The following is an 18,530-nucleotide window of genomic DNA, read 5'->3' on the forward strand; positions in this document are numbered from 1 at the left end:
TATCCTCACCCCTCTCTCTGTATATATATATATATATATATCCTCACCCCCTCTCTCTGTATATATATATATTGTTGCCAAAAAGTATATATATATATATATATATCCTGTATATCCTCATCCCTCTCTCGATCCAAGTCATGCAGCTGGGATCCACTGTAGTTCCTCCTGGGCCATCCCTCCATCTCCTCTTTCTCTTCCTCTCCTCTTCCTCTCCTCTCCTGCTTTACCCCTTCCTTCCTCTCCTGCCCTCCCTCTCCCCTCCTCCCTCTCCCCCTCCTCACCTCCCTCTCCCCTCCTCCTCTCCCCTCCCCTCCTCCCCCTCCCCTCCCTCTCCTGCCCTCCCTCTCCCCTCCTCCCTCTCCCCCTCCTCTCCTGCCCTCTCTCTCCCCTCCTCCCTCTCCCCCTCCTTCCTGCCCTCCCTTCCTCCCTCTCCTTTCTCTAGTCCTCAGTACTGAGCCATGCGGCAGGTATCCAATGTGGTCCCTCCTGAGCCAGCTGTATGGTATTGAACAGCTTCATACAGGCGTCCTGCAGCTCCTCGTTGACTATGACGCGGTCGAAGTACTGACCGTACTTCCCCTCCATGAACCTGGCAGCATCCTCCATCTCCTCAAAGTCAACATCCTGAGGGGAAGGAGGAAGAGGGGTGGGGGGAAGGAGTGGCCAGGGAGGAGGAGGGGCCAGGGAGGTGTGGAGGAGGGGCCATGGAGGAGGAGAGGAGGGGCCAGGGAGGAGCAGAGGAGGGGACAGGGAGGAGCAGAGGAGGGGACAGGGACGAGCGGAGGAGGGGCCAGGGAGGAGCGGAGGAGGGGCCATGGAGGAGCAGAGGAGGGGCCAGGGAGGAGGGGCCAGGGAGGTGTGGAGGAGGGGCCATGGAGGAGCAGAGGAGGGGCCAGGGAGGAGCAGAGGAGGGGACAGGGACGAGCGGAGGAGGGGCCAGGGAGGTGTGGAGGAGGGGCCATGGAGGAGCAGAGGGGCCAGGGAGGAACGGAGGAGGGGCCAGGGAGGAACGGAGGAGGGGCCAGGGAGGAGGAGGGGCCAGGGAGTTGTGGAGGAGGGGCCATGGAGGAGCAGAGGAGGGGCCAGGGAGGAGCAGTGGAGGGGCCAGGGAGGAGCGGAGGAGTGGCCAGGGAGGAGGAGGGGCCAGGGACGAGGAGGGGCCAGGGACGAGGAGGGGCCAGGTAGGTGTGGAGGAGGGGCCAGGGAGGAGCAGAGGAGGGGCCAGGGAGGAGCAAAGGAGGGGCCAGGGAGGAGCGGAGGAGTGGCCAGGAGGAGTGGCCAGGGAGGAGCGGAGGAGGGGCCAGGGAGGAGCGGAGGAGGGGCCAGGGAGGGGCCAGGGAGGAGCGGAGGAGGGGCCAGGGAGGAGCCAGACAGCATTATAAAAACAGAGGAAGCGTGTCTGACAAGACAGAATATGAGCAGGCGGGTCAGTATAGTATACTATAGTATATTTAAACGCATCAACAGAGTGTACAAACCATTAAGAAAACCTTCCTGAGTCTATGTCATGGAAAGAGCAGGGGGTCCATAATGTTTTATCTATAGGGATGTGCATCTGTGCTCCGATACGATACAGGAACGATACGATTCATGGGGATTTGGTTTGATTAGAGAACGATTCGATTTGGTTTGATGCGATACGATTCATGGGGATTTGGTTTGATTAGAGAACGAATCGATTCGGTTCGATGCGATACGATTCATGGGGATTTGGTTTGATTAGAGAACGAATCAATTCGAATCGGTTCGATGCGATACGATTCAATGCACTAACATTTGTTGCATAAACATATTAATGTTCCATTCTAAATTAAAACCTGCTGCTGATGGAGATCATGAGCTGGGCCTCTCTGAGCCGGACCTCTCTGAGCTGGGCCTGTCTGAGCTGGGCCTGTCTGAGCCGGACCTCTCTGAGCCGGGCCTCTCTGAGCAGGACCTCTCTGAGCAGGACCTCTCTGAGCTGGGCCTGTCTGAGCAGGACCTCTCTGAGCTGGGCCTGTCTGAGCTGGGCCTCTCTGAGCAGGACCTCTCTGAGCTGGGCCGGCCTGTCTGAGCTGGGCCTCTCTGAGCAGGACCTCTCTGAGCTGGGCCTCTCTGAGCAGGACCCCTCTGAGCCGGACCTCTCTGAGCCGGGCCTCTCTGAGCAGGACCTCTCTGAGCAGGACCTCTCTGAGCTGGGCCTGTCTGAGCAGGACCTCTCTGAGCTGGGCCTGTCTGAGCCGGGCCTCTCCGAGCCAGGCCTCTCCGAGCCGGATCTGTCTGAGCAGGGCCTCTCTGAGCCGGGCCTCTGAGTCGGGCCTGTCTGAGCCGGGCCTCTCCGAGCTTAATCTGTCTGAGCTGGGCCTCTCTGAGCTGGGCCTCTCTGAGCTTAATCTGTCTGAGCTGGGCCTCTCTGAGCTGGGCCTCTCTGAGCAGGACCTCTCTGAGCAGGACCTCTCTGAGCTGAATCTGTCTGTCTATGTTTGTCTACCACCCCACTACCACTATCAGATTAGAGCCATAAAGGAGACTAGACATCTACCACCCCACTATCAGATTAGAACCATAAAGGAGACTAGACATCTACCACCCCACTATCAGATTAGAGCCATAAAGGACACTAGACATCTACCACCCCACTATCAGATTAGAGCCATAAAGGAGACTAGACATCTACCACCCCACTACCACTATCAGATTTGAGCCATAAAGGACACTAGACATCTACCACCCCACTACCACTATCAGATTAGGGTGGGCAATGTAGCCTATGTGTTTTTGTCCCCACAACGTTGAAATCACCATCACTAATTAACTTGTCATTTTTGCAGATGAAGTGTTTCAGTTAGTAATGTATCAATATGTACTGTTTGCGGATTAGCTATGACATAGCCTGTGAATTTATACTGTAGCACAACTTTGGATTTCACCCCCCATCTCAAAATCAAATGATTTAGACTATTTGGGAGTTTTTAGTGAGTTTATTTTCTCCGCCTGCTTTGGCCATGCAGTGCACCTCGCAAAGTGATTGCTTGTCCTCGTTATGAAATTATCAACTTTACCCTGTATATCTAAAAAAACGACCATATACACTGATTGTTTATAGGAAAACGACCACGACTATTGCGGATGGTGAACCTGTGCAATCAAAAATATATATATTGAAAACCCCATTCAGTAGGTTTCAACCAGATTAAAGTTGTGTCTCAGATTTATTTTATTCTGGTAAAACACACAATAACCAGTTTGTCACTCAACTAATAAAGCCTAATATCACGCAAGACATTTGAGGATTTCAATGCTGAAGGTGCCGCAAGATCAGGACCACGCTGCCTTCCATGACCTGATGTTGGTCAGCGGGCCGAAGCTGGGCACGGCCCGCAGTTTAACTAGGCTACTGATATTGGCTGGATTTTATTTCAGCAAAATGACTTGTAAGATCAATGGATGTCAATACCGTTACCCTGTGTACCCAGTTACACGCGGTTTGACACTGAAGGACGCGTCGGTTTACACAAAAGATGAGGTATTTTCGGGAAATGGTAGAAAGAAAGTATGAGCAAAACATTTGATTAAATCTGCGATTTGTAACAGTACTATCTTAAATATTTGAATCGGGACAGATGCGTACCGATGAATCTTTACAACCCTAATTATCTACATTCAAAAGGGACAGTGACAATTCATCTCACTTTAAAAGGTCTGTTGACAACACAGCTGGTGATGACGTGTGCATCCCTCCGTGTCTGTCTCAGTCGTTCTGAACTGGGAGGCTTTATAAAGATGACATAAGGCTTGAAGTTCTTATTCCTCACGGACAGGATGCTCTGAAAGACACAACACACTGTATAAAATAAATGTATAAATGAATAAATGGCAGTTATCAACTTCCAGTTGAAGTCGGAAGTTTACATACACTTAGATTGTAGTCACAAACTTGTTTTTCAACCACTCCACAAATTTCTTGTTAACAAACTATAGTTTTGGTAAGTCGGTTAGGACATCTACTTTGTGCATGACACAAGTCATTTTTCCAACAATTGTTTACAGACAGATTATTTCACTTGTAATTCACTGTATCACAATTCCAGTGGGTCAGAAGTTTACATACACTAAGTTGACTGTGCCTTCAAACAGCTTGGACAATTCCAGAAAATGATGTCATGGCTTTAGAAGCTTCTGATAGGCTATTTGACATAATTTGAGTCTATTGGTGGTGTACTGTCGTAGCAGAATCAGAATTAGTTAGGTAACATTGATAAATAAGATGTTATATTTACTTTCATAAATATGCTTATGTGGCGAAAAAAGTCACATGGGGCCCAGAGAGGGGAGAGGTCAGGATTGTCTTCATATGTGAGGGTCTCTGTTAAACCATGTGAAGGACTCCACAATGTCTGTACACCAGGCACGCCCAACTTTTCCCATTTGTGGGAGGAGTGTCTGGAACAATTGTATGTCCCCTCTGATGTTGCCCTTATCTTGACCTAGTATATGACCTAGAGGCTCACTCCTCTCAGTGAGCTTGTCCAGGTGGGGGACAATTGATATATGCCATTGGATGAGATCATGTTTTTGTACTATGTTGTACCAAAAACGAGATAAGAACTTTGTTTAGGAGACCAAACTGAACGATAATTTATAGCTAATGCTGTCTGGCTGTGGGATATTCCTCTCTCAAGTAAAAATCTTCCTTTGTGCGGTTTTCCTAAGACCTGTGGTTCGTCATTGTGAGTTGGGAGGGGTGGATCTTTGCTATAAAAGATCTCAGTTGCCATTATGGTGACACTCTCAGAGAATTCATTTATAGACACTGAATTGATCTGAGAGTCAAAGGGTGAAGCTCATGTTATTAAAATATTAAGTTTAAACTGACTTGTGTGTGATTTGTAAACTCTCCTTTTTTTAATACAGGAAATTACCACGGCAATTGGAGGTATGCCTGTGGATGTATTTCAAAGCCTACCTTCAAACTCAGTGCCTCTTTGCTTGACATCATGGGAAAATCAAAAGAAATCAGCCAAGACCTCAGAAAAACAATTGTAGACCTCCACAAGTCTGGTTCATCCTTGGGATCAATTTCCAAATGCCTGAAGGTACCATGTTCATCTGTACAAACAACAGTATGCAAGTATATACACCATGGGACCACGCAGCCGTCATACCTCTCAAGAAGGAGACGCGTTCTGTCTCCTAGAGATACTTTGGTGGGAAAAGTGCAAAACAATTCCAGAACAACAGCAAAGGACCTTGTGAAGATGCTGGAGGAAACAGGTACAAAAGTATCTATATCCACAGTAAAACGAGTCCTATATAGACATAACCTGAAAGGCCGCTCAGCAAGGAAGAAGCCACTGCTCCAAAGCCGCCATAAAAAAAGCCAGACTACGATTTGCAACTGCTCATGGGGACAAAGATCGTCCTTTTTGGAGAAATGTCCACTGGTCTGATGAAATAAAAATGGAAAATGGAACTGTTTGGCCATAATGACCATCGTTGTGTTTGGAGGAAAACGGGGGAGGCTTGCAAGCCAAAGATCATGCAAGCATGGCAAAATGGCTTAAGGACAACAAAATCAAGGTATTGGAGTGGCCATCACAAAGCCCTGAACTCAATCCCATAGAAAATTGTGGGCAGAACTGAAAAAAGCGTGTGCGAGCAAGGAGGCCTACAAACCTGACTCAGTTACAACAACTCTGTTGAGAGGAATAGGCCAAAATTCACCCAATTTATTGTGGGAAGCTTGTGGAAGGGTACCCGAAACGTTTGACCTAAGTTACACAATTTAAAGGCAATGCTACCAAATACCAGTTGAGTGTATGTAAACGTATGACCCACTGGGAATGTGATGAAAGAAATAAAATATGAAATAAATAAATCACTTTACTATTATTCTGACATTTCACATTCTTTAAAATAAAGTGGTGATCCTAACCTACCTAAGACAGGGCATTTTTACTGGCATTAAATGTCAGGAATGGTGAGAAACTGAGTTTAAATGTATTTGGCGAAAGGTGTACGTAAACGTCCGACTTCAACTCTATTAGTAACTTAATTTTAAACCAACCCATTAGTTGTCATTACTGTTTAGTGTAAACAAATCCACAATTAATCCTTTTTCCTACTGTGATAAAAAACATTCCTATAGATACAGGAGTAAAGGAATATAACTTACATGTGGCTCAGTGTCAATAACACCTCTCCTCTCCCCTCCCCTCCCCTCCCCTCCCCTCCCCTCCCTCCCCTCTCCTCTCCTCTCCTCTCCTCCTCCTCTCCTCTCCTCTCCTCTCCTCTCCTCTCCTCTCCTCTCCTCTCCTCTCCTCTCCTCTCTCCTCTCCTCTCCTCTCCTCCCCTCCCCTCCCCTCCCCAGGAGTAAAGGAATATAACTTACATGTGGCTCAGTGTCAATAACACACATCCTTCCACTGTCTATCACGTCTTTGACAGCATCAATACTGGTCCCATATAGATGGCCTTTATATTCACCGTACTCCAGGAACCTAGGACAGACCAAAGATACTCTATAAAAATGTGTTACAACTATATTACAACCGCGTATATAACAACTATGATAAACCCATGAAATCCCCACAATGGATTCTGTTTCATCTCTTATGAAATGACTGTTGATTCAGAAACAGGAAGTAAGGTCAATCCTGCCAGGTCAAAAGGTCAATCCTGCCAGGTCACAAGGTCAATCCTGCCAGGTCAAAAAAAGGTCAATCCTGCCAGGTCGCAAAAGAGGTTTCTAACTCCAAAGGGTCATTTTGTTACGTTACAGCCTTATTCTAAAATGGATTAAATAAATAATATCCCTCATCAATCTACACACTATACCCCATAATGACATCACAATACCCCATAATGACATCACAATACCCCATAATGACATCACAATACCCCATAATGACATCACAATACCCCATAATGACATCACAATACCCCATGTTTTTTAGAAATGTTTGCAAATGTATTAAAAAAAATTATAATAAACCCTTAGGTATTCAGACCCTTTGCTATGAGACTCGAAATGGAGCTCAGGTGGATGCTGTTTCCATTGATCATCCTTGAGATGTTTCTTCAACTTGATCGGAGTCCACCTGTGGTAAATTCAATTGATTGGATATGATTTGGAAAGGCACACACCTGTCTATATAAGGTCCCACAGTTGACAGTGCATGTCAGAGCAGAAACCAAGCCATGAGGTTGAAGGAATTGTCCATAGAGCTCAGAGACAGGATTGTGTCGAGGCATAGATCTGGAGAAGGGAACCAAAACATTTCTGCAGCATTGAAGGTCCCCAAGAGCACAGTGGCCTCCATCATTCTTAAATGGAAAAAGTTTTGAACCACCAAGACTCTCAGCAGGCCGCCCAGCCAAACTGGGCAATCGGGGGAGAAGGGCCGGGCCTTGGTCAGAGAGGTGACCAAGAACCCGATGGTCACTCTGACAGAGATCTAGAGTTCCTCTGTGGAGATGGGAGAATCTTCCAGAAGGACAACCATCTCTGCAGCACTCCACCAATTAGGCCTAAAGTACTCTGACCATGAGAAACAAGAGTCTCTGGTCTGATGAAACCAAGATTGAACTCTTCGGCCTGAATGCCAAGCGTCACGTCTGGAGGGACCCTGGCACCATCCCTACGGTGAAGTGGTAGCATCATGCTGTGGGGATGTTTTTCAGTGGAAAGGACTGGGAGACTAGTCAGGATCTAGGGAAAGTTCAATGGAGCAAAGTAGAGAGAGATCCTTGATGAAAACCTGCTCCAGAGCACTCAGGACCTCAGAATAGGGAGAAGGTTCACCTTCAAACAGAACAACAACCCTAAACACACAGCCAAGACAACGCAGGAGTGGCTTCGGGACAAGTCTCTGAATGTCCTTGAGTGGCCCAGCCAGAGCCCGGACTTGAACCCCATCGAACATCTCTGGAGAGACCAGACAATAGCTGTACAGCAACGCTCCTCATCCAACCTGACAGAGCTTGAGAGGATCTGCAGAGAAGAATGTGAGAAATTTCCTAAGCACAGCTGTGCCAAGCTTGTAGCGTCATACCGAAGAAGACTCGAGGCAGTAGTCGCTGCCAAATGTGCTTCAACAAAGTACTGAGAAAAGGGTCTGAATACTTATGTAAATGTGGTATTTCATATATATATACAGTATATATGTATTTTCTTTACATTTGCAAAAATGTCTAAAAACCTGTTTTTGCTTTGTCATTATGGGGTACTGTGTGTAGATTGATAACGAACAATTGAATCCATTTTCGAATAAGAGCGTAAGTAGCGTAACCAACTGTGGAAAAAGGGAAGGGGTACTTTCCAAATGCCCCGTATAATATCAGGTTTTACATCTAACAGACGCTCCTATCCAGGTACGAGTTACATTTGAGGCATGTAACAGACGCTCCTATCCGGGTACGAGTTACATTTGAGTCATGTAACAGACGCTCCTATCCGGGTACGAGTTACATTTGAGTCATGTAACAGACGCTCCTATCCGGGTACGAGTTACATTTGAGTCATGTAACAGACGCTCCTATCCGGGTACGAGTTACATTTGAGTGATGTAACAGACGCTCCTATCCAGGTACGAGTTACATTTGAGGCATGTAACAGACGCTCCTATCCAGGTACGAGTTACATTTGAGGCATGTAACAGACGCTCCTATCCGGGTACGAGTTACATTTGAGTCATGTAACAGACGCTCCTATCCGGGTACGAGTTGGATTTGAGTCATGTAACAGACGCTCCTATCCGGGTACGAGTTACATTTGAGTGATGTAACAGACGCTCCTATCCGGGTACGAGTTACATTTGAGTGATGTAACAGACGCTCCTATCCGGGTACGAGTTACATTTGAGTGATGTAACAGACGCTCCTATCCGTGTACGAGTTACATTTGAGTCATCTAACAGACGCTCCTATCCGGGTACGAGTTACATTTGAGTCATGTAACAGACGCTCCTATCCGGGTACGAGTTACATTTGAGTCATCTAACAGACGCTCCTATCCGGGTACGAGTTACATTTGAGTCATGTAACAGACGCTCCTATCCGGGTACGAGTTACATTTGAGTCATGTAACAGACGCTCCTATCCGGGTACGAGTTACATTTGAGTCATGTAACAGACGCTCCTATCCGGGTACGAGTTACATTTGAGTGATGTAACAGACGCTCCTATCCGGGTACGAGTTACATTTTAGTCATGTAACAGACGCTCCTATCTGGGTACGAGTTACATGAGCAATTAGCATTAAGGATGTCTACAGATTTTTCACCTTGTCGACTCAGGGATTCGAACCGGCGACCTTTCGCTTACTGGCCCAATGCTCTTCACCGCTAGTCTAAGAGGTAGGCTACTTGGAAATGATTAGAACTAATATGATAACAAATCACTAGCATTACCTGTGCTTGCACACCATGTAATCAAACAGCTCTTTGGTGACAAAGTTATATTCTTTTCCAGTCCCCTCTCCATCTCTGGCTGGTCGCGTTGTGTCTGAGGACGATAAAACATGCAGTACAGAATTACAACCCACCTGTATCACATCACAACATACACCACAGAGGATACATGCAGTACAGAGATACATGGAGGATGCATACAGTACAGAGATACATAGAGGATACATGCAGTACAGAGATACATAGAGGATACATGCAGTACAGAATTACAACCCACCTCTATCACACCACAACATAACACCACAGAGGATACATACAGTACAGAGATAAGTAGAGGAGACATAGAGGATGCATACAGTACAGAGATACATAGAGGAGACATAGAGGATGCATACAGTACAGAGATACATAGAGGAGACATAGAGGAGACATACAGTACAGAGATACATAGAGGAGACATAGAGGATGCATACAGTACAGAGATACATAGAGGAGACATAGAGGATGCATACAGTACAGAGATACATAGAGGAGACATAGAGGAGACATACAGTACAGAGATACATAGAGGAGACATAGAGGAGACATACAGTACAGAGATACATAGAGGAGACATAGAGGAGACATACAGTACAGAGATACATAGAGGAGACATACAGTACAGAGATACATAGAGGAGTCATAGAGGAGACATACAGTACAGAGATACATAGAGGTGACATACAGTACAGAGATACATAGAGGAGACATAGAGGAGACATATGAGTCATAGAGGAGACATATGAGTCATAGAGGAGACATAGGAGTCATAGAGGAGACATAGGAGTCATAGAGGAGACATACAGTACAGAGATACATAGAGGAGACATAGGTGTCATAAAGGAGACATAGGAGTCATAGAGGAGACATAGGAGTCATAGAGGAGACATACAGTACAGAGATACATAGAGGAGACAGAGGAGTCATAGAGGAGACATAGAGGAGACATAGAGGAGTCATAGAGGAGACATACAGTACAGAGATACATAGAGGAGACATAGAGGAGTCATAGAGGATACATAGAGGAGTCAGAGGAGTCAGAGGAGACATAGAGGAGACATACAGTACAGAGATACATAGAGGAGACATAGAGGAGACATACAGTACAGAGATACATAGAGGAGACATACAGTACAGAGATACATAGAGGAGACATAGAGGATACATACAGTACATAGATACATAGAGGAGACATACAGTACATAGATACATAGAGGAGACATAGAGGAGACATACAGTACATAGATACATAGAGGAGACATAGAGGATACATACAGTACAGAGATACATAGAGGAGACAGAGGAGACATACAGTACATAGATACATAGAGGACACATAGAGGAGACATACAGTACAGAGATACATAGAGGAGACATACAGTACATAGATACATAGAGGAGACATACAGTACAGAGATACATAGAGGAGACATACAGTACAGAGATACATAGAGGAGACATAGAGGAGACATACAGTACATAGATACATAGAGACATACAGTACATAGATACATAGAGGAGACATACAGTACAGAGATACATAGAGGAGACATACAGTACAGAGATACATAGAGGAGTCATAGAGGAGACATACAGTACAGAGATACATAGAGGAGTCATAGAGGAGACATACAGTACAGAGATATATAGAGGAGACATACAGTACATAGATACATAGAGGATACATACAGTACAGAGATACATAGAGGAGTCATAGAGGATACATACAGTACAGAGATACATAGAGGAGACATAGAGGATGCATACAGTACAGAGATACATAGAGGATACATGCAGTACAGAGATACATAGAGGATACATGCAGTACAGAATTACAACCCACCTCTATCACACCACAACATAACACCACAGAGGATACATACAGTACAGAGATAAGTAGAGGAGACATAGAGGATGCATACAGTACAGAGATACATAGAGGAGACATAGAGGATGCATACAGTACAGAGATACATAGAGGAGACATAGAGGATGCATACAGTACAGAGATACATAGAGGAGACATAGAGGAGACATACAGTACAGAGATACATAGAGGAGACATAGAGGAGACATACAGTACAGAGATACATAGAGGAGACATAGAGGAGACATACAGTACAGAGATACATAGAGGAGTCATAGAGGATACATACAGTACAGAGATACATAGAGGAGACATAGAGGATGCATACAGTACAGAGATACATAGAGGATACATGCAGTACAGAGATACATAGAGGATACATGCAGTACAGAATTACAACCCACCTCTATCACACCACAACATAACACCACAGAGGATACATACAGTACAGAGATAAGTAGAGGAGACATAGAGGATGCATACAGTACAGAGATACATAGAGGAGACATAGAGGATGCATACAGTACAGAGATACATAGAGGAGACATAGAGGAGACATACAGTACAGAGATACATAGAGGAGACATAGAGGAGACATACAGTACAGAGATACATAGAGGAGACATAGAGGATACATACAGTACAGAGATACATAGAGGAGCCATACAGTACAGAGATACATAGAGGAGTCATAGAGGAGACATACAGTACAGAGATACATAGAGGAGACATACAGTACAAAGATACATAGTGGAGACATAGAGGAGACATAGGAGTCATAGAGGAGACATAGGAGTCATAGAGGAGACATAGGAGTCATAGAGGAGACATAGGAGTCATAGAGGAGACATACAGTACAGAGATACATAGAGGAGACAGAGGAGTCATAGAGGAGACATAGAGGAGACAGAGGAGACATACAGTACAGAGATACATAGAGGAGACATAGAGGAGTCATAGAGGAGACATACAGTACAGAGATACATAGAGGAGACATAGAGGAGTCATAGAGGATACATAGAGGAGTCAGAGGAGTCAGAGGAGACATAGAGGAGACATACAGTACAGAGATACATAGAGGAGACATAGAGGAGACATACAGTACAGAGATACATAGAGGAGACATACAGTACAGAGATACATAGAGGAGACATAGAGGAGACATACAGTACATAGATACATAGAGGAGACATACAGTACATAGATACATAGAGGAGACAGAGGAGACATACAGTACATAGATACATAGAGGAGACATAGAGGATACATACAGTACAGAGATACATAGAGGAGACATAGAGGAGACATACAGTACAGATATAGAGGACATAGAGAGACATACAGTACAGATACATACAGTACAGAGATACATAGAGGAGACATACAGTACATAGATACATAGAGGAGACATAGAGGAGACATACAGTACATAGATACATAGGAGACATAGAGGAGACATACAGTACATAGATACATAGGAGACATAGAGGAGACATACAGTACAGAGATACATAGAGGAGACATACAGTACAGAGATACATAGAGGATACATACAGTACATAGATACATAGAGGAGACATACAGTACATAGATACATAGAGGAGACATAGAGGAGACATACAGTACAGAGATACATAGAGGAGACATACAGTACAGAGATACATAGAGGAGTCATAGAGGAGACATACAGTACAGAGATACATAGAGGAGTCATAGAGGAGACATACAGTACAGAGATACATAGAGGAGACATACAGTACATAGATACATAGAGGATACATACAGTACAGAGATACATAGAGGAGTCATAGAGGATACATACAGTACAGAGATACATAGAGACATACAGTACAGAGATACATAGAGGAGACATAGAGGAGACATATGGTCTGATTGTACTGATTGTACATTAAGATGTCCCTTTACTGGAACTAAGGTGCCCAGCCCCGAACTATGAAAAACAGCCCATTTCCTCATCCACCAAACTTTACAGATGGCACTATGCATTGGGGCAGGTAGCGTTCGCCTGCCATTCGACAAACCCCGATTCGTAAGTGGGACTGCCAGATGGTGCAGTCCGATTCATCACTCCAGAGAATGCATTTCCACTACTCCAGAGTCCAGCGAGCTTCACACCACTCCAGCCGGCGCTTGGCACTGCGCATGGTGATCTTAGGCTTGTGTGCGGCTGCTCGGCCATGGAAACCCATTTCATGAAGCTCCATACAAACAGGTATTTTGTTGACGTTGCTTCCAGAGGCAGTTTGGAACTCGGTAATGAGAGTTGCAACTAAGGACAGACGATTTTTACGCGCTACACCCTTCCGCACTCGGAGGTCCCGTTCTGTGAGCTTGTGTGGCCTACCACTTCACGGCTGAGCCGTTGTTGCTCCTAGAGGTTTCCACTTCACAATAACAGTACTTACAGTTGACCGGGGGGCAGCTCTAGCAGGGCAGACAGTTGACGAACTGGCATCCTATGACGGTGCCACGTTAAGTCACTGAGCTCTTCAGTAAGGCCATTCTACTGACAATGTTTGTCTATGGAGATTGCATGGCCATGTGCTCGATTTTATACACCTGTCAGCAACGGGTGTGGTTGAAAAAGCCGAATCCACTCATTTGAATAGGAGTCCACATACACTATACAGTGGGGCAAAAAAGTATTTAGTCAGCCACCAATTGTGCAAGTTCTCCCACTTAAAAAGATGAGAGAGGCCTGTAATTTTCATCATAGGTACACTTCAACTATGACGGACAAAATTAGAAAAAAAATCCAGAAAATCACACATGTAGGATTTTTTATGAATTTATTTGCAAATGATGGTGGAAAATAAGTATTCGTTACATGCTGAGTACTTAGCAGGACAGGAGAACGGTGAAATTCACGTACTTGTTGTAATTGTATTGTAATGTGCCCCTGACTATCCGTACATTTTTAAATACAAGAAAATGGTACAGTCTGGTTTGCTTCATAGAAGCAATTTAAAATGATTTATACTTTTTAACTTCTACTTTTGATACTTAAGTATAGTTTAGCAATTACATTTAACGTTGACACTTAAGTATATTTAAAACCAAATACTTTTAGACTTTTCCTCAAGTAGTATTTTACTGGGTGACTTCCACTTTTACTTCAGTAACTTTCTATGAAGGTATCTATACTTTTTCCACCACTGAATATAAACATATGATACTAGACACTACGGATGGAATATAAACTTACGAGGCACAGCTCCCTGGAAGGTGTGTGGGTTGAGTTTGATCAGTCTTTTCCTCAGTTCATTCACCCCTACACCAGAAGGACCTGTAGAAACACACATTGTCAGCCCTACACCACTACAGTAGATGTGATACCCCAACCTATAAGCTGTGTGTGTGTAAGACTGTCTCAGAGGGTTTAGGAAGACTCATTTCTGTTTCCCCTGTGACAAAGGACAATAACAAATCATTTATCATCATCATCATCATCTTTTGATACAGAACATAAACAATATATAAGCAGTGAGCTCCTCACCTACGAGGATGATCAGTCTGAGCGGGTCGTCAGGTCGTCTCTGGTAGCTGACCACCTCTTCATAGGGGCTGGACAGAGCCGAGGTGTTGGGAGAACAGGAGTAGCAGGATTGGCGACGCTTACGGTGGGTCATCCTCCGCCACAGACGGAAACTCCGCCGGAATCCCGCTGGAAACAACAATAACAATAACGACTACAAGATTAACATCATCAACAACAACAACAACGACTACAAGATTAACATCATCAACAACAACATAAACGACTACAAGATTATCATCATCAACAACAACAACATAAACAACTACAAGATTAACAACATCAACAACAACAACATAAACTACTACAAGATTAACATCAACAACAACAACAACAACGACTACAAGATTAACATCATCAACAACAACAACATAAACGACTACAAGATTAACATCATCAACAACAACAACAACGACTACAAGATTAACATCATCAACAACAACAACATAAACGACTACAAGATTAACAACATCAACAACAACAACATAAACTACTACAAGATTAACATCAACAACAACAACAACAACGACTACAAGATTAACATCATCAACAACAACAACATAAACGACTACAAGATTAACATCATCAACAACAACAACAACGACTACAAGATTAACATCATCAACAACAACAACATAAACGACTACAAGATTAACATCAACAACAACAACAATGACTACAAGATTAACATCAACAACAACAATGACTACAAGATTAACATCAACAACAACAACAACGACTACAAGATTAACATCATCAACAACAACAATGACTACAAGATTAACATCATCAACAACAACAACATAAACGACTACAAGATTAACATCAACAACAACAACAATGACTACAAGATTAACATCAACAACAACAATAACGACTACAAGATTAACATCATCAACAACAACAATGACTACAAGATTAACATCATCAACAACAACAACATAAACGACTACAAGATTAACATCAACAACAACAACAATGACTACAAGATTAACATCAACAACAACAATAACGACTACAAGATTAACATCATCAACAACAACATAAACGACTACAAGATTAACATCAACAACAACAATGACTACAAGATTAACATCAACAACAACAATAACGACTACAAGATTAACATCATCAACAACATAAACGACTACAAGATTAACATCAACAACAACATAAACGACTACAAGATTAACATCAACAACAACATAAACGACTACAAGATTATCATCAACAACAACAACAACAACAATAACGACTACAAGATTAACATCAACAACAACAACAACAACAATAACGACTACAAGATTAACATCAACAACAACAACAACAACAATAACGACTACAAGATTAACATCAACAACAACAACAATAACGACTACAAGATTAACATCATCAACAACAACAACAACATAAACGACTACAAGATTAACATCATCAACAACATAAACGACTACAAGATTAACATCAACAACAACAACATAAACGACTACAAGATTAACATCAACAACAACATAAACGACTACAAGATTATCATCAACAACAACAACAATAACGACTACAAGATTAACATCAACAACAACAACAACAACAATAACGACTACAAGATTAACATCAACAACAACAACAATAACGACTACAAGATTAACATCAACAACAACAATGACTACAAGATTAACATCAACAACAACAATAACATAAACGACTACAAGATTAACATCATCAACAACATAAACGACTACAAGATTAACATCAACAACAACATAAACGACTACAAGATTATCATCAACAACAACAACAACAACAATAACGACTACAAGATTAACATCAACAACAACAACAACAACAATAACGACTACAAGATTAACATCAACAACAACAACAACAACAATAACGACTACAAGATTAACATCATCAACAACAACAACAACATAAACGACTACAAGATTAACATCATCAACAACATAAACGACTACAAGATTAACATCAACAACAACAACATAAACGACTACAAGATTAACATCAACAACAACATAAACGACTACAAGATTATCATCAACAACAACAACAACAACAATAACGACTACAAGATTAACATCATCAACAACAACAACAACATAAACGACTACAAGATTATCATCAACAACAACAACAACAACAATAACGACTACAAGATTAACATCAACAACAACAACAACAACAATAACGACTACAAGATTAACATCAACAACAACAACAACAATAACGACTACAAGATTAACATCATCAACAACAACAACAACATAAACGACTACAAGATTAACATCATCAACAACAACATAAACGACTACAAGATTAACATCAACAACAACAATAACGACTACAAGATTAACATCATCATCAACAACAACAACAACGACTACAAGATTAACATCATCAACAACATAAACGACTACAAGATTAACATCATCATCATCAACAACAACAACAACGACTACAAGATTAACATCATCATCAACAACATAAACGACTACAAGATTAACATCATCATCATCAACAACAACAACAACGACTACAAGATTAACATCATCAACAACAACATAAACGACTACAAGATTAACAACATAAATGACTACAAGATTAACATCATCATCAACAACAACAACAAGATTAACATCATCAACAACAACAACAACGACTACAAGATTAACATCATCAACAACAACATAAACGACTACAAGATTAACATCAACAACAACAACAATGACTACAAGATTAACATCAACAACAACAATAACGACTACAAGATTAACATCATCAACAACAACATAAACGACTACAAGATTAACATCATCAACAACAACATAAACAACTACAAGATTAACATCAACAACAACAACAACAATGACTACAAGATTAACATCAACAACAACAATAACGACTACAAGATTAACATCATCAACAACAACATAAACGACTACAAGATTAACATCATCAAAAACAACAACAACGACGACTACAACATTAACATCAAAAACAACAACATAAACTACTACAAGATTAACATCACCAACAACAACAACATAAACGACTACAAGATTAACATCATCAACAACAACAACGACTACAAGATTAACATCATCAACAACAACAACATAAACGACTACAAGATTAACATCATCAACAACAACATAAACGACTACAAGATTAACATCATCAACAACAATAACGACTACAAGATTAACATCATCAACAACAACAACATAAACGACTACAAGATTAACATCATCAACAACAACAACATAAACGACTACAAGATTAACATCATCAACAACAACAACAATGACTACAAGATTAACATCAACAACAACAATAACGACTACAAGATTAACATCATCAACAACAACAACATAAACGACTACAAGATTAACATCAACAACAACAATAACGACTACAAGATTAACATCATCAACAACAACAACATAAACGACTACAATATTAACATAAACAACAACATAAACGACTACAAGATTAACATCAACAACAACAACAACATAAACGACTACAAGATTAACATCAACAACAACATAAACGACTACAAGATTAACATCAACAACAACAACAACATAAACGACTACAAGATTAACATCAACAACAACATAAACGACTACAAGATTATCATCAACAACAACAACAACAA

At 42.2% G+C, this 18,530-nt stretch overlaps 1 protein-coding gene across 1 annotated transcript in view; it reads right to left on the minus strand.

Annotated features, from left to right (window-relative positions):
* Positions 1–423: 423 nt before the first annotated feature.
* Positions 424–18,530, minus strand: part of mpp4a (MAGUK p55 scaffold protein 4a) — a 73,220-nt gene continuing 55,113 nt past the window's right edge. Inside the window, exons 15-20 of the mRNA XM_065018567.1 lie at positions 14,816–14,983; positions 14,525–14,605; positions 9,393–9,486; positions 6,374–6,482; positions 3,675–3,809; positions 424–627 (exon numbers count right to left, since the gene is read on the minus strand). Coding sequence (XP_064874639.1) covers positions 442–627; positions 3,675–3,809; positions 6,374–6,482; positions 9,393–9,486; positions 14,525–14,605; positions 14,816–14,983 — 773 coding nt within the window. The 3' untranslated portion in view covers positions 424–441. The remainder of the gene's footprint in view (positions 628–3,674; positions 3,810–6,373; positions 6,483–9,392; positions 9,487–14,524; positions 14,606–14,815; positions 14,984–18,530) is intronic.

The sequence above is a fragment of the Oncorhynchus nerka genome, linkage group LG1 (genome assembly GCF_034236695.1).
Source record: "Oncorhynchus nerka isolate Pitt River linkage group LG1, Oner_Uvic_2.0, whole genome shotgun sequence".
Lineage (NCBI taxonomy): Eukaryota > Metazoa > Chordata > Actinopteri > Salmoniformes > Salmonidae > Oncorhynchus > Oncorhynchus nerka.